We start from the raw sequence: 22320 nt of genomic DNA, 5'->3' as shown, positions 1-22320 counted from the left end.
TGGAGGGAGGTGGCCAGGGGCCCACACCCACATAGACATTTTGTTCTCAGCTGGTGGGGGGCACCTGGCCCCTTGCCCCCTGCGGCCTGGGGCTTCACATTCACAAACCTAGAAATAGTTTAAAAAACGGTTTCTTAAAAAAAAAAAAAAAAGAAAAAAGAAAGAGAAAAGGAGGGGAAATCAGAATAAAAAACAAGCATAGGGCTTGCGGCCTGTAGCAGACCCCCTCCGCCCTCACTCTAGCTATGCACAAATACAAAAGCCTTCTGGGGGGGGGGGGGGGGTCCTAGGGGGGTGCGGCAGGGAGGGAGGGGCGCAGACCTGAGAGGGGAGAACCAGGGGGGTGGGGGCCAACCGGCTAATCCAAAATAAATAAAAGCGGGAGGAGAGGGGCAGGTGGGGGAGGGGAGCCAAGGGCGGAAGAGAGGGAGGTTAGTAGGGGAGCCAGACGCTGTCCGGGGCAGCAGGGCAGGGGCCGGGCCCAGGGAGTTGGGGGCAGGCAGTAGCGGTCCGAGTCGCTGCGGGGGTTGGGGGCGGCGGCTGCGGCTGAGGTGTCCCCGCCCCCTCGCTGGCTCGCTGTGGTCCTCAGTCAGCTGCAGGCTGGGGCGCTGGAATACAGCAGGAGGTTACAAGGAGGCCCTGCGGCCACCTGCCGACGCCCCCGCCTCTCTCTGGGGCTCCCAGAGGTTCCCGGAACCCAGGTAGCCTCTCCTAGAAGAGCTCTGTTCACACACTTCGCAGGCTCTGTTCCCTGTTTGGAATGCTCTTTCCCTAGATTTTTGCATGACTGGATTTACTTAAAATGTGGCACCTTCTCAGAGGCACCTTCTCTGAACCTCTAATCTGAAGTAGCCCCTTCAAACATCATTTCTAAGTTCCTCTTTTGTCCACTTGATTTTTGTCTGTAGAATGAGAGAGGGGCCTTGTCTGTCTCCTACATCCCTCCTTCCTGAAACGGTGCTCAACTGACTAGTAGTCGTTGGAATAAATGCAGGAAGGAAGGAAGGAACAAACGAAACGTCCCGGGTTCACACAGTAACCCCCGTGACCATGTGTACAGAGTTCCCTCTCTCTCTTACTCCCTGGACATGTGTGTATGTGGACAGTATCCCGTTTTAATAGCTGTGTAATATGCCGGTGTACACATACGCTCTGATTTACTTAACCACTTTCCTTTTGATGGGCATTTCAGTGTTTTGCAGTTTTTAATTTAAAAAAAAAAATTATTTAAGTAATCTCCACACTCAACATGGGGCTTGAACTCAAGACCCTGAAATCAAGAGTCACACCCTCTTCCGACTGAGCCAGCCGGGTGCCCTGGGTTTTGGCAGTTTTTTAAATAAATGCCTAGAAGTGGCCTCGTTGGGTCAAGGGCATGGATGTTTAAAACCTGGGCACACAGTGCCAGTCTGCCTTTTGGAAACCCCAAGTCAAAGACAATTTACATGTTGCTTCCCCTACACCTTCATCAATGTGGGGCATTAGCAATCTTAAAAAAAAAAACAACAACTTTGTCTGACAGGTGGCATGGACTGCCTTGTTGTGCTTTTCATTTACAGTTTTGAGGTAGCAGACTGAGCAGCTTTTCAGGTTCACTGACCACTGCTGTTATGAAAGTTCTGTCTCCCCCCCTGGACTGTGGGCTCCATGAAGGCGGGGACAAGGTCTGTGGCCCAGACGGGGCTGCCCGGTGCCAGCCCTCCCAGAGCCACCCCCCCCCCAAGGCCCCGGCCCACCTCCTCACCTCCTGCCACCTGATTCCTGCTTCAGTGGTACCCATTGGTGAAAGCTGTGGCAATCAAAGGGCCCTGGGGAGAAAAGAATTTGACTCCTAGATTCCTAGGGATGCAGAGAAGGCCCAGGGGCTCCTTTCTTCTGAGGAACGCCGAGGGAGAGACACAAACCCTTCTCTAGCCTTGTCCATATCTCCCCCCCCCCCGCAGATGCAATGGAAGATTCTCTGGGGTAGGGCTTGGAATCTGCATATTGCCAGTACCCTGGTTAAAATGAGGGCACTCCTGAGCTAGAATCTAGCCTCCATGTGGCCAGAGACGGTGAGTCTGTGTGGTATCCCCAGAGCCCACCTAATGCCTGGCACACGGAATGAATGATGAGCCCCACTGTTCCCCCTTGGTGACCATCTTTTTCCATCCATCCTCCCTTGGCCCCCCTTCTGCCCTTGCTAACAGACAAAACCTTTCCCTCCTCCAACTTCTGAGTCTTCCAGGACTGACCACTCACCCCAAGACTGTGGCCGAAGCCGGTGCTGGGGGCGGGGCTGGCAGCGCTGATGTAACTGCTGACCCCCGAGTCCTGGTTGGCTGCCCCATAGAGCTCGGCCATGGGGCCGGGGCTTGTGGTCCCCAGGAAGCCCCCTGTGCGGCTGGGAGTTGAACCTGGAGGGGGAGCCATCGTCCAGGGGTGAGAGCCTGGCAACCCAGAAAGAAGACGGTGATAGCCCCGGCGCCCACTGCTGCCCCACGTGCCACAACACCCCCCTCGAACCTGTTCCACCCACCGTGAACTTGAGCCTTCCCTTTCCCTCACCCCTACATCCCAGCGGGGTCTGTGGGTCCACCCGCTGGAGGTCTCCCCAAGTCCATCCACCGCCACCAGCTCGTCTGTCCACCTTGCCGCCTCCTCACTGACCTCCAGGCCTCCCCTCCTGAGCCCCTGCAAATTTGTCCCCCATCCGGCAGCCGAGTGCATGTTCCAAGATCGACATCGCTCCACTGCTTCAATGTTCTGTGTCTCCACAGGACCTGGTTCCTCCTGCCTCGTCCTCCCCACCCCCCATTCCTGTACTCTCCCCGCCCCCATACTAACTGGCCTCTGCTGGGGACACTTTTCTTCCTCTTTGGCTTCGAATCGGACGTTAAGGAGCCGGGCCTCTGGGAAGCCTTCCTGAGAGGCTCCATCTGTGAGAGCCTCTGGTACCTGACTCCCCCGCCCAAGCAGAGCGGGTTCATCCTTTGTCACGCCCGACGCCCCCCGCCCCCCAGCCTGCAAACCCTGGAGGACATGGGGTCTCCTTCCTGGCTGGCCTCCCAGGTGCTCCGTTAATACTTGTGGAGCAGATGAATAAGTAAGTCCCTCTGGGAAAGGGTGGCAGTGGCTACCTCCTCTCCTCTCTAGACTTCCCCGCCCCCAACACCCCTTCTCTGCTTCCTGCACCCCAGAAGGCCTCACCTGTCCCTCGAACCACAGCCGCTGCTGCCGCCGCCGCCGCCATTGGTCCGTAAGCAGTGAGGGGAATGGCTGGAAGAAAAGGTATGGGCCCTTCAGTGTGGTGGGCGAGAGGATGGAGGTGGACAACGGAGGCCCCCTCTGGGCAGAGTCTCTCCAGCCTTACCCCCCTCCCCCCTAGAGGGTCGGGGCAGCGCCAGCATGGAGGCAGAAAGCACTCCCTTGGGCCACCAGCTGTGCCCTGACCCACGGAATGGATGGAGAAAAGTAGGAGAGCGGATGGCTTCCTAGCAACGCACTCGACCTCAGTTTCCCCCCTGGACTCAAGGGACACACTTGAACAACACAAAACTCAGGGTGGGGAGAGGGGCGCCCCACCCTGAGCTGCTCTGAGCGATGCTCCCTACTTCCGAGCGTGCCCTTGGCTGGGTGGACCCAGCCCAGAGGTCCCCAGGAGGGTATGGCCCACGTCCCAACCCCAGGCGACTGCCGCCAGTGCCTGACTGACGTGGGGTACAAGAAGCCGGGCCTGTTGCCGCAAGGTGGGACCAACTCTGAGGTGCTAGTGCATGTCCCAGAGCTCCCCGTGGGATCAGGCGGAAGCCAGGCTCCAGTCCAGGCCATAATCCAGCTTCAATCCTTCTGCCTGTCCTGTTCCTCTCACTGTCCTTCTCCTGAGGCCACACCTTCAGTAAATTGGGTGCACCCAATTCCCTGCCTCAGGGTTCCCCTGACTGCCACCCAACCGGAAATGACCACTCTCCCCTCCAAACTCCCCTAGCCCCTTCTCTTTGGTCCCCTCTTCGGACACAGAGATACTGGTATTCCCTTGTTTGTGCTCTACCTCCACAGTGCCCAGTACCCTGCCTTATACACAGTAGGTATTTAATAAATGGCTGCTGAAGGAGTAAAAGGAACTTCCTCTTTTATTTTTTCCTAAAGATGTCTCTACAACCAATGGGGGGCTTGAACTCACAACCCCAAGGTCAAGAGCTGCATGCTTTACAGACTGAGCCAGCCAGGCGCCCCTAAAAGGAACCTCTTCTTAAACAAGTGGTTGGCTTGAACCTGGAGCTCCCTTGGGCTGGGGTAGTGGGGTGAGCGCCCCCTACTGCTTGGCTCTGCCACTGCAGAGCCAGAGTCAACCGGGTTGGCATTTGCCCTCAGGGATACGTTCTCTGGGGGCTGTTTCGGTGACCTGGACCCTGAACTGGTACTGGACTTGGGCCTAGGGACTCCGTAAATGGCCCCTGAAAATTCTTGGCAAGGCCTTTGGTCTGGGGGATTAAAAGTCTGGAGACAGCATGGTTCCCACACCATGAAGGAGCCTTGCCTAAGAGCCATACAGTTGACTCCTCACCCCGACATCCCCTTCCTTGGCCACCCCTGCTAAGGCAGCCCCCTGCCCCTGGCCCTAAGACCTTAGGACATCTCCCTGTTTTATTTTCCTTGTGGAACTTCTCACCCTCTGCAATTATTTTATTCATTTGCGTGTCTACTTGTTTACTGCTGTCTCTCTCCACGGAAGTATCAGCTCCAGGAGGCAGGGACCTTGTCCATCTCATTCACTGCTGTATCCCCTCCTGGACCAACATCTGGCATGGTAAATGTCTACTGAATGCCTGAAGGAAACACCCACATCTCCTGAAGGCAAGAGAAAAGTTCAGACCCCAGACCTCCAGGGAAAATCTCCTGCCCTGTACCAAGCTAGCTGCTGAGGGGACATGTCTTCTCTCAGTTCTTTTGAGGGCAGGGGGTGGGCTCTGAGGTCTGGTTCTTGGTCTGGTTAGGACTTCCCACAAAGCAAAATCAGCTAAGCCAACCTGAGTAAGTGCTTATCACAACTGTAAAGGATTACTCATTTATGTGATAAGTATTTGTCTTCCTCTCTAGACTGCAAGTCCTGTGAGAGCAGGGCCTGGCCCTGTCTTGTCCCTGCGCTGCCCCCAGGGGCCTGGCAGAGTGCCCCACATAGTAGGTCCTCAACGCAAAGTTCTCAAATGAGGAGAAAAGAACCCCCCTTCCAACACCCCCATGGCGGGTCAAACCCAACTCTGCTCAGGGAGGGGCCTCTACCACCCCCCACCTACAGAACTCTTTACTCCCTCCCCTTTCCTCATCCCCTTCCCCAATTTTGGGGGACCCCTGAGCACCCCTTGGAAGGAAGGTCTCATTGAAAGCAGCAACCATGCTCACGTCCTCCACACACGGCCAGGTGGGGGGGAGAGTCTGGGGTGGGGTGGGGGGAGAAGCAGGTTGAACAGAGAAACCCCTTGCAGCCCACCTCATCTGCACATGCCCCTCCCCTCCCCTCAGACTTGGCGGGGCCCCAGCAAGGGCTGCAGCCAGAAAGATGGCTCCTGACAGGGCCAAGCGCCTTCATCAGGCTTGCTCAGAAGCTGCAAGTGTGCAGCCTGAGGGCTGGATTTGGCCCTCAAATAGGTTTCGTTTGGCCTGCAGTGGTTTAACAATTTGGAATTTGTTGCCAACATCTGAGAACGATTGAAAAATCCATTCAGAAGCAAAAGCCGTGTTTCTGGCTTTTCTCGGAAACAGAGATCTCAAAATACTAGGTGTGCATCCCCTCCCGGCCAGGGTGGGCTGGCACAGAGTGGACGCATGTGCACTCCAGTCTGTCGAAGACCCCCCCCCCCCCCCCCACCCCTCTCTACTCTGAGTTTGAGACCCTGGCGTCTTGACTGCTGGATCCCAGAGTCTACTCGGTGCCTGGCACATGGGAGGCGCCAAATAAATATTTGCCAACTAGATGAATGAGTGACTTCTCCTCCATCTGCTGGGCTTGGCCCCATGCCCCACCCTTCAGGGCCATGTAGCTACACAGACTGGCCAGGGCCTGGGCGGAGTCTGTTGTGTCCCCACAGCCAGAGGGCTGTTGGACAGGAGAAAAGGGTCCCACTGGCTTTCCCCGGGGAAGACCCCTGGGTTCTTCTCTTTCTCCCCGTGCGGCCTGTGAGGTGTAGGAAATCCGAGCGACTGACCTGTAAGCTCGGGGAGGACTGGGGCACTCGGGAGAGGGGTCCGCTCTACACGGAATTCTAAAATGAAACGTAAAACAGCTTAGGAAGGTGCAGGGGGAGGTCCCTGGGGCACGGCCCAGGGAGGACAGATGCACCCACAGGGACACTGGGTAGGGGGACAGGCCATGCACAGGACCCAAGAGCTGGGATGGGGAGAGCAAGGTGCCCAGCAGGCAAAGGTGAAGACGTAGGCAGAGGAGAGACACGGAGAAGAGCAGGCAGAGTTGCCACCTACACCCTGGGCTCAGGGCGAGGCCGGAGTGACCATTCTGGGCTTTCTTAAAAGATGTGACATTGCACCAAAACACCTCCCAGAATCCTCCTCTTTTCCTGCTTGTTTGTTTGTTTGTTTGTTTGTGGGGAGGAGCTGGTGAGGCAGCACTGATGGAAACCAGTGACCCCAGAGCAGGTTTGACTCAGGCTGGGTTCCTAGCTCCACCACTTTCTAGAGGATGGGTCGTCTTAGCAAGTCGCTTTGCTCTCTGAGACCATTTCCTCACCTATAAAATGAGGATGGTCATCCTTCCCCCGTGAGTGTTGTCAGGATTAGACAACATAATGTCGAGAAAGGACTCCAAGATGGACAGCCCAAGAGGCAAAGGATGCAAGTGCTTAGGGACCCTCTAAAAAAAAAAAAAAAAAAAAAAAAAAAAAAGACAGGCCAAAAAAAGCATGCAAAAATTTGATGTCTGATATTTCAAAGAAAACAACACTGAAGAGCCATTATGGCAAAATTCAGAACTTTGTTGGGCTTCCTGCCACTTATTCTAAGGTCTAGCGTTATTTTTATTTTGCATTACAAATGAGGGTGGTGATCATCAGGGTTTTGGATTGCTTTTCAGCGTTCGGGGGGCCGCAAAAGGTCTTGTGGGCCTGAAAAGGGCTCGGCGGAGCACGTGGTCATTGTAAGTGTGGCCATAAAGACGCAGCTGGCGACGGCCCTCAGGGACGCTTCCGCCACAAGTCTGATGTCTTCTTTGGTGGAAGTGGCAACTCGGAATGGCGTGAGGAGGGGAGAAAGGCAGGAGGCAGGCAGAGATCGGCCTGGGAGAGAACTGTGCCATGCAGGACCACGCGGGGGTGGGAGGGGGTTATCCCCAGCTTCTGGGGAGGAGGGAGGAGGGGATGGTGGGGAGAGGTGCTCCTTCCTCAGACATGCCCTTCCTTCCAAGCCTCCAGCAGGCAGACCACCCCCCCAGCCATGCACCCCTAGACACCGCCCTGAGGACTCAGACTGCCCAGGAACTGGGGACATGCTGGCAACAGAGGGACACCAAGCAGGACTTACCGGGGAATTGGTAGGTGTAGCCAGGGGCGAGGCCTGTATAACTCCGGCTGGCATAGGTTGTGGCCTGGAAACCGGGGTAACCTGATAGGGCAAGGGGGCTAGTGTTAGATGCCTCACCTAGCGCTCAGACCCTGCTCAGCGGGGAAGGATCTGAGCCACTCGTCTCCCTCCCCACCTCGTAGCACAGATAACAGCCACATTTACCAAACACCTTCTGCATGCCAAGCCCTGCGCTAAGCCCACTGCATACTTCATTCTCTCCTTAAGCCTCACAAGAATCCTAAGAAGCAGGTACTATTAGGAGCCCCATTTCACAGATGGGGAAAACTGAGGCTCAGAGAGGTGACATATTGGCTGAGAATAGTCCAAACCCTTACCAAGACGCTTCGTGCTCTGGCTCCTGCCTCCTTCCTGTCCTCATCTACCCTCTCCTGCAGTCACATTGGTCTCCCTGCTGTTTCTCAAAGCCACCAAGCTCCTTCCCACCTCAGGGCCTTTGCACAGGCTGTTTCCTCTGCCTGGAACACTCTCCCCCTGCCAGGTTTTCCCATGACTGTGTCCTTGTCATTGTACAAGTCTCAGCTCAAATGTCACCTCCTTGGAGAGGTCATTCTATAAGAGTCCTCCCTCTCATCAGTTACAGTATTTATCAATTACCCCACAGCACCAATGATCATTATCTGAACTTATCCTAGGTTTTTTTTTTTTTTTTTTTTAATTTTATTTAAGTAATCTCCACACCCAACGTAGGGCTCAAACTCATGACCCTGAGATCAAGAGTCACATGCTCCTCCAACTGAGCCAGCCAGGTGCCCCTCCCAGGGTTTTTTTTAAAAGAGCCGATTTTCTGTCTTCCCCATCTTTTATTTCTGTATCTCCAGGACAAGCTCCCGGTGCCTGCTACTTGTATGCATCTAATAAAATGTGCAGCTTTGCCAGAAAAATCATATAGTAATAATGAGTAATACAGAGTAATAATGGTGTAACTGGACTTCGCATTCAGAGCTAACTGGTTCCAAGTCTCTTAACCACCAATGCCTGTATTGGTGTAATTTCCTTCTTTGTCATTTTTTTTAAATGGGGTGAAACCAGCTAATGAATCACCTTGAAAAGAAAACGGGTCTCAATGTTCCAGACCGAAGGAGGCTAGAGAGACGAGACAACTAAATGCAATACCTGATTCTAGCCCGGATCTTATGTGAGAGGGCAAAAACGTGCTATAAAGAACATTACTGGGTCAACTGATCAAATTGGAAAATAGGTTAAAATATTGGAGCGACATAAATGTATGAAGTGGATTATCATCACGTGGCTTCATGAGCAAAATACCCCTAATCTTAGGAAATACACGCTGAAGTATTTAAGGGTTAAGGGCCATAATGCATTTAACTTAAGCTCAAATGATTCAGTGGAAAATCACCAAAGTATTGTGTGTGTGAGTGCGTGCGTGTGCGTGTGTACATACATACACACATATGTGCACACACATATGCATACAGAGGTAGAGCAAACGATAAAGCAAATGGGGTATAATATTAATGGGTGAGTCTGGTAAAAGGTATATGGATATTCGTTGTACTGTTAATTTTTGCAACTCTTCTGAAATTTTGAAATTACTTCCAAATAGAAAGTTAAAAGAAAACTTCAAGAGAAGACACTTTCCTGTGTGGAGTCTGCTCTCCTCACCCACTCTATCTGTGATCTCAATCCTGACCTTCCAGCCCATGCCATGCCCACCCACCCACCCCCTGCCTCTGAATTGCCAGAGCACCCCTCCCTCCGTACCTGGCAAAAAGACTCCTCTGTACTGTTCTCTTTCTGTGTGTACGCATCTTGTCTCTCCAGGGAGACTGCGAGAGATTGCGGGCCCCAAACACCGCTGACTCCTACTCACCTTCCAAGGCGCCTGGCGACCTGCACTTACTCCAGGGAGACTCCTGGACCAGCAGGTGGGTTTTGGGTGCCTCCTTGGGCCTCCCACAGCCTCCCATCACTATATGCTATCGTTGCCTTTTGACTCATGCCTCCTGCTTGATGGGAAAGCCCAGGAGGGCAGGTCCTGCCCCTCAGAAACTGCTCAATAGATATTATTTGGGTGAACAAGCAGCAGCTGCTTTCTTTTTGCTCTCCCCAAAGTCTTTGGGTCATTGTAAATGCTGTTCCCTCTGCATGCAACACTTTACCCTTCCCTTCTCCCCTGACCTCCTGTAACTAGCACCTACTCAACCCACAGCCCTCAGCTTAAGTGTAACTTCCTTTCTGGCTTCTCCAAACCTCGGTCCCAGTTCTCTATGCCCATGCTCTGTTGGCCCCCTATCCTGCTGCATCCTACTTATTTATTTTTAATTATATTCTACTTATTTATATTCTTACTTGTTTTCCCTGCCAGACCACAAAGCTCCAAGGAAAGTCACTGTTATATTTGCTGGCATAGTTCCTAGCATTTATAGTTGCTCAATAACTACGACATGGATGGGTGGGTGGATGAACAAATGGACAGATGGACAGAAGGATCAATGAAGGAGGAGCAGCTGGGCCATTTTCTGGCTACCGCCAGAGGGCAGCACCCCACAACCCAACGGCCCCACCCTGGGTTGGCTTGGAGGCTTGAGATACTTGGTCCCCACTCCTGCCCAATGACTCACGCAGGAGGGCAGACCACAGAGGAGAGGCAACACCTACGCAGCCCCTGGTAGCCCTGGGAGCAGTTGCGGGCAGGAAGTAGCCGCAGGTGCAGGCCTAGCACATACCCAGCATGCCAATGCCCAGCATGAAGGCGTCCATCCCATAGGGCATGACTCGAGACCTCCCCCGGGCTGAGCCCGTCGGCGACATCACCTCTTTTGGCTGAGCTTTCTTACATTCCACCTGCAATGAGACCTGATGGTCAGTCCCTCCTCCGGACGTAGGGTCGTAGACCCTTTGGTTCCCTAGCCGGCCTCCTTCCTGTTAGGTTCATAGATACCATTTATGGAGTGCTTGCTGGGTGCTAGAGATTATGTAAACAGTTTTGCAGGCAGTTATGGCTTACACCAAGCCCATGAGGGGGGATAGTACTGCCACAGATTGCAGGGAAGTCATCTGCCTAATGAACAGACTAGCAAGTGGTAGAGTGAGGATGTTAATCCAGGACTGACTCCACGAGCCATGCTTTTTAACCACCAGGAGACACTGGCTTCCTGTCCAGATCTTCAGGGGGTGGGAGAACTGGCTCTGCCCCATGGACTGTGATTCCCTTCTGCCTGCCTCCAGAACCTCCGAGCGCCCGTGTCTCTCTCTGCACCTCCACCCGTCCGGTCTCCCCCCCTCACCATTTTGTTGTTGATTTCATGGAAGTGTATTTCACACACTTTCTCCACGATGTCCTCACTCTCGAACGTGACAAACCCGAACCCTAGAGGGCAAAGGCAGGGACAAAAACCAGGGTTTATGGTCAAAACCCAGCCCCGAGTGATACCACACCAGCACTCCTCTTTCAAGGGCCAGTGCCTGAGAGTTAACGGAAGCCTCTGCCCACAGCCTAGGAACCTCTCAACTCCCCTCCTGCTGAGACAGGGTTTCTAGTCCCCACATTACAGATGGGAAAGCCAAGGCTCAGGGAAGTGAAGTGATTTGTCCAAGGTCACACAGCAAATTAGAAAGCGTTAGAGCAGTCATGAAAATACACTCAACATGCCTTTTCGCTTTCTCAGATGCTTTCCAAAGGAAGGAAGAACACACACAACACTTACGTACATTTACACAAAAGTGTACACACCCAAACCTATGTTTGTACACAGTCACACATATACATGACATAGAGATGTACACACACACACACCTAGGGACCCATATATCATACAGAAACTTGGCAGCGCTCACAAAGGCCCCCCTACACATGAAGAGTTACCATGACACACAAGACACATGCAAATATTCAGACACAGATACCCTCGTGTGCGCAGATACAAATACACACACACACACATACATACATGCATACCCCAGCACATATCCTATCCCCAAACAGGCGAATACACCCTGAAGCAACTGGAGAAACCACCCCACCTCCTCCCGGGTGTGCCCCAGGGGTTGGAATGGGATTTCTCAGAAGGCAAGGCCCTTGGGAGAAAAACAACCGGGCAATGCACACTGGCCCAGATGCTCACAGGTTCAGGGGCAAGGGGGTTGGGGGCTGGGCTCAGCCCGTGGGTGGGGGTGGGAGCGGGAGCAGACTGTGGAGTCAGCCTGACCCTGGGGCGGCCTGGCCTAAGCTCTGGTTACCAGGGACAAGGTAAGCCCCAGTAGACACCGGCTCCGGCGCGGGCGGGGGCGGGGGGATGGTGGGGGGGGCATTGAGGGCTCAGTTTGGAAGGGGGGAGGTTGCTCCTCTGGTCCGCTCGGGTGTCTGCAATTGGGCAAGTTTCTAGCACAGGAAACGGCGGGACAAAAGCCTTCTGTAAGGCCAGGCCCCGGAGAGGATGCAGATCCTTGGGGATAGGATGTCAGGAGGCAAGATGAAAGGGCAGCTGTGACCTGCAGCCCCCTGGCTGACCACAGGCCCCCAGCCTGGCCTGGAAAGGGGGAGGGGGCCACACTCACCTCGGTGCCGGTTGGTGGTTTTGTCAAACATCAACATGGCATCGTCCACCTGAAACAGAGCCTGCCATGGTGGACCCACCAGAAACCAGGGGACCTGCCACAACCCAGCAGCAGGGGCTCGCTCCCACACCCACGCCCCTCTCATGCAGGCTAAGCTCTCTCTTAAATCTGCTCCCTGTGCAGGGGATGACTTTCCATCTGCAACCCCACCTGGATGCCAAGGCACCTCCCATCCAACCACCAGATTCTCAATGGACCAGACTACAAATATGAAGCACCAAATATGTGCCTGGCACTTTGCCCCATCATCCTCTCTACAGTCCCTGCCATGTAAGTGCCTCGTTTTGTAGATAAGGAAAAGGGCTCAGAGAGGTGAAGTCACCAGGCCAAGGTCACACAGCAAATCCTAGACCAAGCCTGGGAGGAGGAGGAGGCACGGAGTGGGTGCTAAAGAAGGAAACATGGGAGCAAGAGAGAAACGGGGAAATGAAAGCCTCTTCCCTTTCTGCAAAAGGCCAGGAGGACGGCAGCCACTCCAGCCAGACTTGACTCCCCTCTCCTGGTACAGATCTTTTCCTCTAATTGAGGTTTCCTTTTGCTAGAGGCTGTAATTAAAGCAAGTAGAGTTCAGTGCCTGGGCTGCTTGCCTCCCACTGACTGGGGGAGGGGCAGGGGGCTGAGGAAGGGGGGTGGGCTACATGATCCACCCCCCTCCCTTGTACCCCAGTCTCCTCTTCTTGCTACTCCCTCAAGGCATCCCCTTAGATACACGGACAGCCAAAGGCCTTAGCTTCCCTCCTGCAGTCCCATTTCCCCCCCTTTACCTACAGCGGGTGCTTCCTCCTCGTTCTCTTAATTCTTCAGCCAATGTCAGCCACCTCATGGGGTTAAGCTAAGGTCTGATTTGTCCTGGGTGGAAATCAAGGGCTGCTTCGGATACCCTCCCCCCACAACACACACATCCCAATTCAGCCACTGACCCTCCCCCAAATGGTCAGACACCCAAGGGATGAAGGAAAACTTCCTGAGGCCATGGGGTACAGCCTCTCCTCCACTCTCCTTGGCTGTCTTTCCAGCCTGTCATCTGCCTCATTAAAGTGGCAAAGGCAGCCCCTGAACAGGGTGGCCCCCCAGCTCTCCTTAGGTGCCAAGCAGCACCAGGCCTCTGACGTCCCCCTGGGAGAACCAGGACCCCACTAAGTCAGGAGGCAGCTGGGTCCCTGGAGGATCTTAGAGGGAAATGACACCTCCCTCCCCAAGGAGCTTCCTGCTCCAGGGGCCTGCAGCAGAGTGCCTCCAACACTCCCATCCTTATGGACCCATTCTGCGTCCCAATCCCAAATCAGCTAGACCATCCAAACTGGGCAGACGCTTTAGGCTCCACACATCTTCCCCACCCCCTTGCTTAAACAATGGAAAAGAGAAATCTAGAAAGGAGAGCTGTGATAAAAATACAGGCTTTAAGTAGGACAGACTGGAAATGGAATCCAAGATCCCTGCCTTTGCTGGTTGGGTAACCTTGGACTAGGTTTCCTCATCTGTAAAATGGGCGTAACAGTGTTTTATCAATTGTACAGAGGAGTTAAATGACATGGCACCTGTAACACGAAATCACATTACCTGGGACACAGCAAGTGCTTAATAAATAATAGCTATTTTGACCTTTATTATGGAGGGGCTCGCCCACAGTCACATGGGGGAGAAGCAAAGCAACAGAGAGAGAGCAACCCAACACCCCTTGCTTTGACGGTTCCATTAGGACAGCGCCCAGGTCAGCTATGGTGATGGCCATCCTTTGGAGCACCTTGACTTGTACTCAGTAATTATTTTTTGAATTAATGAATGAATAAAAGCCACACCCTCTTCCTTAATCCCATAGCTCTGAGTTCCTGCCTGACCCACAAAGTGATTCAGCCCAAATCCACAGCCGTTCTGGCCTTCCTTCACCCAACCCTCCACCTCCCACCATTCCTGGCACCCCAGACCCTTCAACCGGGCCTTGGCTGGACAGACCCCCAGCGAGGCAGTGGGGTTGAGGCCAGGGCAAGGAGCAAGGAAAGTGGCTGGGGGTCCAGGGGACCCCCACTGGTGTCCCCTCCTGGGGCCAGCTGAGGGGAGGGAGGCTCCCAGCCCAGTGTCCTTAATAGGCTTTGGTCTCCATGGGAACCCGGGGGCAGGGGGGCTCCGGCAGGGGGAGGGGAGGCGGCCGAGGCCTGCTGACCAGTGGGAGCCGCCAAGTTCGGCGGCCGCTAAGCCTGAGTGGCAGCCATGGCGGCTGACCATTGTTCCCCCCTCGGCGGCGGCCCCTCGATCCGGGCGGGGGGCCCCCCGCCGCGGGGCCCTTGGCATTCCCGGCTGTCCCCCTCGCTCCCTGGCAGCCTATTCTCCGGCTCCCCCTGGCCTCCCCGGGCCGGTTTCACATGCCAACGCCGATTTAGGCCCGAACAAAAGACGCGGCCGCTGACGGCTTCTCCTGGGGCCCGGTTGCCATGGCAACGCCGGCCCCGGGGGCAGGCGGCCTCCAATCACAGCTGCTGGATCAGATTAGTGCGAGCTCTAATGCTCGGCGCTCAGACACAAAGACACCCCGCCGGAGCCGAGCGGGCCTGCTGCTTCCCAGGAGCGCCCTTCCCTCTGGGGCCCAGGCCGCCGACCTGCCCTCCGTCCTGTACCCGGGTCCCCACGGAGGCGCCTGAGCCCAGGCCTCTGGCCCCCACGCCGCCAGCAGCCGCTGGCCAGGGGACCTCCCACCCTCTCCTCTTCTCCCCTAGAGACAGGGCCCTGGAAACCCAGCCGGTCCCCAGCTCACATCCCATTCCCAAGGCCGCTGCCCTTTGCCTAGCAGACAACTGAAAATGCCTTGCTGGGCAGGTAGAGACCCAGCCTGTAGCCCGTCTCACGTCATCGAAGACCAGGGACCCCAGCACTAAGCACAGCAGCCCTCCTTCACCCCCAGTCTTAAAATTTGGCCCCCTCTTTGCCATAGCCCCATGAGACCTTGATGCTCCCATCACTCACCTTTCTGGGGACAACCTATTGTCTGATGATGCCACATCTCCTTCGTAAACTAAACGGTCCAGAAATTTAAGCTCAATGCACCTCAGAGCGGAGAGCCAATCTGCTGGGCCTGATCAGGAATTTAGGGTGCTCTCCTCAGTGCCCCTCTCAAATAGCTAGGGGATCAGCACCTCCCCCCCCCCCCAGCTCCCACCTGTGCAAGCTGGGCGCTGAGTGCAATTGGGAATCATATTTATTGCCTCCTTATCATCCTCACCAGGAAGGAGTGGGGAAAGGTGCAACCGCCCGTGGCCTGGACAGGTGCAAACTCCCAGGAGGCCAAGGGGTGACTGGATTGAACTGGCTAGGGGAGAGCAGCCTCCCTCGGGAGAATGAAGATAAGCAAGAGAAAAACAGAGGGAGGGCAACAACAGGGACAGCTACTGTGTGGCTTCTCTCCCTGGGGATGTGTCCAGAGGCTGAGGCCCACACATAGGAAAGGAGCCTGGACCGTGAGGAGCCTGGCCTCACCCACAAAAGGACCCAGTCCCCTTTTCACCTTTTTTGCAGGAATTGGAATGACCTGGCTGGACTCTGCTTGTACTGAGCAATGCTACAGGGCTTCCACAGCCCCGAAAGCACCCCCAGCAAGCACCCCCAGTTTTGACCCACCTTCCCAAACTGCTCAAAATACTGCTTCACGTCCTCCACCGTGGTGTTCACTGACAGCCCCCCCACAAAGATCTTCTTCGTTCGAGTCACCATCTGTTAAGGGGAGGGAATGAGAAAGTGGGCATCTGAGTCCTGTGGCCTACTGCCACCAGCAGGGGCCCGAGCCCTCCTGCCAGGGCACCAGCTGACAAGCTCTCTGTGGCCCTAGCTACTCGGAAGGCCGCCCCCCCCAGCTCCTGCTTGGACCCCCGCCTCTAGGCCTGTTATGGGCAGCTGTGCACCCCACACACTCACTGGCCGGAGTGTGCCTCCCTCCTGCCTGCATCCCTGGGGTCTGTGTAGGAGAAAATGCTTTCCAGAAGGACCAACACAGGGAAGGGGGCAGGTTAGTGACCCAGACCTACGGCGTAACTCAGAGACCCCACCAGCACCCCTGGGAGAGACCGAGGCCCATCACAGGGTTCCCCTGAACCCAACGCCGACATTTTCCTCATCAACCTCCTCCCAACCCAACCTCTGGCAGCCCTGTGGCCCCAGCCCTGTTTTAGGAAGAACACATGGTCCTAATTACCCCAGGAGCGCATGGCTAATCCACAGCAATTCCCAGCCCCATCCTAACACTAAAGCACCTTCTGTCACCAAACTGCTTAATGGAATTAACCCAATTCCGACCATGTGCTCCCTGGTGCGGCTTCCTTCGAATACCTGCTCCATAATTGCTTTCAGGCCCTCTGCTGGATCCTTCCAGAGATGTCCCCTTCCTGTCTCCTAAAACTTGTCCCTCTCCCTTCGCTGGGGCAGGAGCTGGGCACCATGGTGGAAGCCACTGGCTCAAAACCTTAAAGCATCCTGGTTCCTACCAAACCCTTTGCAAAGGGGGAAACATCTACCGGAGGGGGACCTAGTCCTAGGACACAGGTTAAGTCAGCAGACTCGGGGGTCCTCAGCTCCCTGTGCTGTAATCAGCCTTCCTTCCTGTCCCCTATATTTAACCATTGAAAAATTAAGACCTGGCTATTTGCCTTGGGGCCTGGCATAAAATCTCAGGCCCCTACACTGCACCAAAAGTCTTGAATGCTATATAGCTCAACTGCTCAGAATGCACACACACCCAGAAACACTTGCCACAGCACTGGGGAAAGAGAGCACTGGGAGGGTAAGCATTCACCCAAGTTGAAAGACAAGAGGTGACCAACTCCATGGTCCCTTCCCCCTCTGCAAGCTGAACACAGTGAACCCCAGAGGTAGGAAGGTGATTGGGGGGTCAGAGATAGCTCCCTGGCCTGATACGAGCTCAGCCTCAGGGGGTGTCTGTCCTGGGTTTGACCTCCACAGGGGCATTGGGTTTAGCCACTGTGATCTATGAGGTCAGAATTCGACTTAGGGTCCAAAGTGTACTGGCTTCAAATACAGGACAATGAATCCCCTGAGGGGTTCCTCCTTCTCCCAATACATGCAGCCCCCTCCCAGTCCGTCCCAGAGCACAGATGGAAAGATGCAGGATGTCTTCAATCCACAGAGCGAGGACATTAAGAACCCTCCCTCTTCCCATCCCAGTCCATTCCAGAAACACTCCAGAGGTTCCGGAAGCATTTCCCATAGAAGGGAATCACTGCCTAAAGTAGCACAGCTCCTCCCAGACACAGACATACCCACCTTAGGCTGTGCTCGCCGAGGAAAGGCCACCTTGGGATCAATCTGAAAGAGAAGGGAGAGGTAAAGGGGCCTTGGTTATCGCACTTCAGATGGGTGACCACACAGCCTTCAGCCCTGAGGACTTCTCTCATCCCAGGACACAGAGGTGACACAGAGGGGACAGAAATCACCACAGCCTCTGGCAGAAAAGTAGTGGTTAAGCATTTAGGTCCTAGTGCCAGGCTGCTGGGTTCGAATCCCACTTACACTGTTTCCCAGCTGTGAGACCCTGGGCAAGTTACTTAACCTCTCTGAGCCTCAGGGCCAAGCTCTCCTGCAAAATGGGCAAAAAGTAACACCCATCTCAAAGGGGCCCTCCACAGACTATTTGAGATAATGCTTACAAAGCACTTGGCAAGGTGTCTGGCTCACAGCAGGAGCCCCAACAAAATAAGCAAAGTCTTAATTCTTCAAGCACAGGGTACTTGAGGGCCCTCCTCACCTAACTGACTTCACACAGATACCTCTCTAGGGGAGGCATGCAATCCAGACTTTGGAAGTCTTGTGGATGGAAATACTCTTTGCTTCAAGGTAAGAGTTCATAAATCACCAGGAATGGACTCAGTTCTGTTCCCCCAGTGCTATTGACATCTAACAGCCCTCTTTGAGGCTGCAAGCAAACAGCTCCCTGATAATGCAGCCAGGTTTGGAGTGAATCAGAGTGCAGCCTTTGGTAACGTGCAAGGGCATGGGACTTGGACTCCATCAGAAACTCTGGGCTCCAGGCCAAGCCTCTGATTTTGGTAACTTGCCCACCCCTGTGAGCCTCAGTTCCCCCATCTGCAGAGTGGGGATAATCACACGCACTTTCCCAGGGGCAGCCATGGGGAATCAAATGAGATAACACGGGTGAAAGCAGCCCTTTGTGAACTGCCCCTCATTGCGCAAACAAAGGTGCTATTACCACGGGCCACCTTTGCCCTTGGCTGTGAACAACCAAAGGAGAAAAGCAAGATGCACCTGGGTGCTCCTGGGTACTGATAAACAGCAAAAGTCAGGGCACGAGACATTGTGATCAATGCAGGACCTATGGGGCCTGGTCATTCCAGAGTTTCTTGCCATCCACATGGGTGGATACCACTCAGAAGTTCACCAGCCAATCGCAGGGAAGATCTATCTTTTCCCAAAGTTCCTTCCGTTCAAAACTCAGCCTCGTTCTAGGCAACTGGCGCTGGCTCCTCTCTGCCGAAATGGCATGAACCAGGGACCAGCCTCCTCTGGGCTCCCCCACTGGATCTGCCCACAGAGAAGGAACCTCTAAAATCCATGCTGGGGCAATGTCTCCTCTCTCCCAAAGTCCCACTGGGCTCCAGGGGAAATCACGACTGCCCATGTGTGTCTGAAGGTGTGATTTCGTACCTCTACGGACATTTTCATCCTTCTCTTTCTCCTGGAAGCAGCCTCCCCAGCCACCAGAGCACCTCAGACAGTCCCCCTGCGCAGACCCTGATGGGGAGATGGTACCCAAGCCACGTCCCACAGACCCACGCACACCCGATCCCTGACACACCCCACCTCCACTCTGACTCACAGCTGGTAACATAAATAAAACCCAACAAGTAAATAAAAGGTGAAAGTCAGAACCCAAAATAGACTCCCCACAATAAACCTCCCTCCCACCCCCCTCTCCCAGGCCAGCGAATGCCAAACACAAAGCCCTTGCCTTTTTGAGTCCCAAACTTCAGAAGGATGCCCATCACACCCTCCTTCCCCTCTTCTCTCTTCTCCTTATCAATCTTCCATGAACCCCCCCCCCCCCACCCAGCCCCAGTCCCTAAATCTCAGCTTCCTGAGCTCTGCTGAAGCCATCAGTGCATTCTGAGGACAGGGGATGGTAGGAGAACTGGCAGCTTGATGGCAGATAATCACCAAAAACAATAGGGCACTGTCTCTCCATTCCCGGCTTGGGTCACTCAGTCTGCGCCAAGAAGATCCTTTCAGAGCCGGCAAAGTTGAGGCCTGGCCTCATTTGCTCATTACTGCGAGCAGGAGTGGGAGCCACTGGGCAGAGATAACAGGAGCTGGGGACAGGCGGTAATTTAGCAAATTCTTGGGCACAACCAGTTATTGTTGCAGGTAAACAGGAGCCGGTGACTGACCCAAGCAGGGAGGCCCAGGGTCGGAGGAGAGTGGGGGAGTGTGGAGAGAGATCACACTGCCTGGCCCCCTGGCCTCCGGTCACCCCATCAGAGTAACCCCTCCTCTGACTTTCTCCTTTTCCCTCTCCCCTAGAGCAGGGGCCTGGGCCAGCGCCCCCTGGAGGGCCCAAGACACTGGGGAGCAGTGGGACAGCAGTAAAATGTTTTAGGAGTTTGAAAGCCAGAAAAGCAGCCTCCCCTCGGATCCAGCCCCCAGAAGGGTTGTTTCCAGGCAAGCTAGTTCCCTTCTCATAAATCCCTTCACGGGCAAAGCAGGTTCATGTCTTCCACACAAAGCGGGGAGCTCATAGACCAAAACGGGGGGAGAGGGAGGGGAATTCAGTGATGCTTTGCCATTGGTTTGGAATGGTGGTGGTGGGGAGCCAAATGCTAGAGTCCAGAGAAGCCACGGGATGGGTCGCTGCAACCCTGACTCACCCAGTTCGGGCCAGGGGAGGGCCCTGGCCCCACCCTAAGCTGCTCCGGGAGGCATCAAGATTAGTAGGTATAGGGAGGGGCTGGGGGGGATGTAGCATCTCACCGCAAGGCCTGGGATTTTTATCCTCCCTCTGCCCCCCCGCCCCCCGACTCTGGTGACAAAGTTTCGGAGCTTGGCAGTCCTTCTACTCAGAAAACTCCTTCCTTCCCTAAGGACCCGGTCCAACTGTCCTCTGGGAAGAGTCCTGACCCTCTCCTCCAGCGGCCTCCCTCTACCAAAGGACCCCCGACGCCCGGAGGGCCACTCACTGTTTTGGAGTCGAGCTCGTGCCGTGACTGCGCCAGCACTTTATCCACCCCCGCCTGGTCCATGAAAGTGACGAAGCCGAAACCCCTGCGCGCGGTAGTGAGGGAGAGGCAGATGGTTACAAGGCAGTGAGCGGCGGTGGAGGGGGGCGAGCCGGGAGCAGGAGGCGGGGGTGAGGGGCTCACCTGGATCTCTTGGTCAGAGGGTCCCGCATCACCAGACACTCCTTCACCTCCCCGAACTGGCCGAAGTATTCGCGCAGCCCTTCTGTAACCACACACCCGCCTTCGGACCAGCTCGGGCCCCGCGCCCTTCCCCCCCCTCCCCCGTCCTTTGCCCCCGATGACCCCGCCGCGGCCCGGCCGCCCCCGCGCCAAGCAGCCTGCGCGCTCTCCACTGCCCCCCCCTCCACAGCCCTCACCCAGCTCCCGTGGAGCCTTCTGGCGCCCACGGGGGCCCCAGGAAGCCGAGGGCCGAGCTGGGCTGGAGGGGGGACGGCTCCGGCCGGGTTCCCGCCGCTCCGGGAGCCGCCTCACAAAAGTTTGAGCCGCAGGTGCGAGCGGAGTTGGCGCTGCCGCCGGCGGGTCCCGGGGGCCCAGCCCACCCCCCGATGCCCCCTGAACCCCTCATCTCCTCCCCTCCACCCGCTGGGCCATGCGCGCTCGCCGATCGCCCTGCGCTCTCGGGGTCCCCGGGCGGGGCGCGAAAGAGGGCGCGGGGGCGCCTGGGGTCAGCCGGGCGCAGGGCCGGGCTGGGGTGTCCGATTCCGTGGCGCCGGGGGGGGGGTCCAGGGTGCCCTGCCTTGGCCGGCGGGCGCTCCCGGGCTCGCTCACCCTGCGTAGTCTGCCAACTGAGTCCCCCGATGAACATCTTGCTGCGGGAGGAGGAGAGACACAAAGGGCCCGCGTGAGCGCCGGGCGCCAGGGCGCAGGGGGCGAGGGCCCGGGCCCCGGGGAGGCCCGGCCCGACCCGGATCGGCCATGTTGGCGGGGCCGGGGCGGGCGCGGGCCGGGCAGGCCGGGCCGGGCCGGGCCGGGCCGTACCAGGGGTCGTGCGGCGAGTCCGGGGAGGCGAGGCCGGGCTGGGGCGCGTCAGTCTCCATCGGGAGCCGCGGGCGGCGCGGGCAGCGGAGCGGCGGCGGCGGCGGCGGCGGCAGCGCTCGGCGCGGGGCAGATGAGGAGCGCGGCGAAGGGGGCCGGACGGACAGGCCATGCTGCCCCCTCCCCCGACCCCGCTCGGGCGGGCGGGCGGGGACGGCCGAGGGGAGGGCCCGCCGGGGGCCGACCTGCCGGCTCCTCCCCCCGCCGCCCTGCGCGCATAAAGCCCCGCGCTCGCCCGCGCGCCCGGGCGCCCGCGGAGGCGGCGGCGTCCGGACCCCGCTCCCGCCGGGCTCCCAGGTCCCCGAGGGCGAGAGAGACCCCGAATCCGGAGGCGGGCCGGGACCAGGGCGCGGCCGCACCCCCCCACCCACCCCAGCGCGGGGCCGGGCCGTGGGAACGCCCTCCCGGAATGAAGCGCTTCCCGGTGCCTTCAAGGTAGCTCGGTTCCGGATCGGGGATCCCCCTAGTCCTCCCTCTCAGGTCCCCGCTATCCAGAATTTAAGAGCTCCCCAATCTCCCTGGGTCGGGAGGGAGATAGCCCCAGTCCCCCCCCGTGCCCCCCCGCGTTCCAACTGGTGGAGGAGCCCTCCGTTCCCCCCAGTGGGAATGAGAAGCTGCCCCCAGTTTCCTCAGAGCCTGATTCAGGGCTCCCCCTCAGCAGCCCTGAGTCCACTCCCAGTGTCCCATATCCTCTATGTCCAATTTGGGGAACCCTTTCAGTGCCTCGCGCCTCGAATGGGGAGACTCCATCAGCACCCCAGTAGAAACCGTGCCAGTTTCCTGAATCCCTTCCCAGCCCCTGCTGTCCCCTTCAACTCCCCCAAATCCCTTCTGTATGGTCTATTGAGGAACCCCCCTATTCCAAGCCCGGGTTCCCCGT

The 22320-nt window shown here is 56.5% G+C and overlaps 1 protein-coding gene across 8 annotated transcripts; it reads right to left on the bottom strand.

Annotated features, from left to right (window-relative positions):
- Nucleotides 1-137: 137 nt before the first annotated feature.
- On the bottom strand, nucleotides 138-21836 carry MSI1 (musashi RNA binding protein 1). 8 transcript variants are annotated; one of them, XM_073881011.1, is made up of 15 exons: nucleotides 21384-21835; nucleotides 21174-21214; nucleotides 20526-20607; nucleotides 20343-20427; nucleotides 17419-17460; nucleotides 15763-15855; nucleotides 12094-12142; nucleotides 10824-10906; nucleotides 10263-10380; nucleotides 7513-7593; nucleotides 6186-6242; nucleotides 3190-3258; nucleotides 2242-2429; nucleotides 1737-1808; nucleotides 138-608 (listed from the first exon to the last, which is right to left on the bottom strand). In XM_073881011.1, exons 1-14 carry the CDS (start codon nucleotides 21440-21442, stop codon nucleotides 1767-1769), a joined length of 1089 nt encoding a protein of 362 aa, XP_073737112.1. In that variant the 5' UTR covers nucleotides 21443-21835; the 3' UTR covers nucleotides 138-608; nucleotides 1737-1766. The 8 variants fall into 8 exon arrangements, 5 of the variants coding, with proteins under 5 accessions (XP_073737112.1, XP_025745292.1, XP_073737113.1 ...); XM_025889507.2 differs by having other exon boundaries at nucleotides 1745-1808; XM_073881012.1 differs by having other exon boundaries at nucleotides 1745-1808; nucleotides 2242-2396.
- Between the last annotated feature and the right edge of the window lie 484 nt (nucleotides 21837-22320).

Source organism: Callorhinus ursinus, unplaced genomic scaffold (genome assembly GCF_003265705.2).
Source record: "Callorhinus ursinus isolate GAN/ISIS: 27379988/994484 unplaced genomic scaffold, GSC_fseal_2.0 scaffold41, whole genome shotgun sequence".
Lineage (NCBI taxonomy): Eukaryota > Metazoa > Chordata > Mammalia > Carnivora > Otariidae > Callorhinus > Callorhinus ursinus.
The sequence above is the reverse complement of the archived record's forward strand: the minus strand, read 5'-3'. Positions and strand labels throughout refer to the sequence as shown.

Coding starts and splice junctions, on each gene's coding strand:
- MSI1 (XM_073881011.1), bottom strand. CDS start 21,442: ATGGAGACTGACGCGCCCCAGCCCGGCCTCGCCTCCCCGGACTCGCCG. Junction 10,907..12,093: donor AACCACCAACCGGCACCGAG/GTGAGTGTGGCC, acceptor TTTGCCCTCTAG/GGTTCGGGTTTGTCACGTTC. Junction 6,243..7,512: donor CTACACCTACCAATTCCCCG/GTAAGTCCTGCT, acceptor GTTTCATTTTAG/AATTCCGTGTAGAGCGGACC.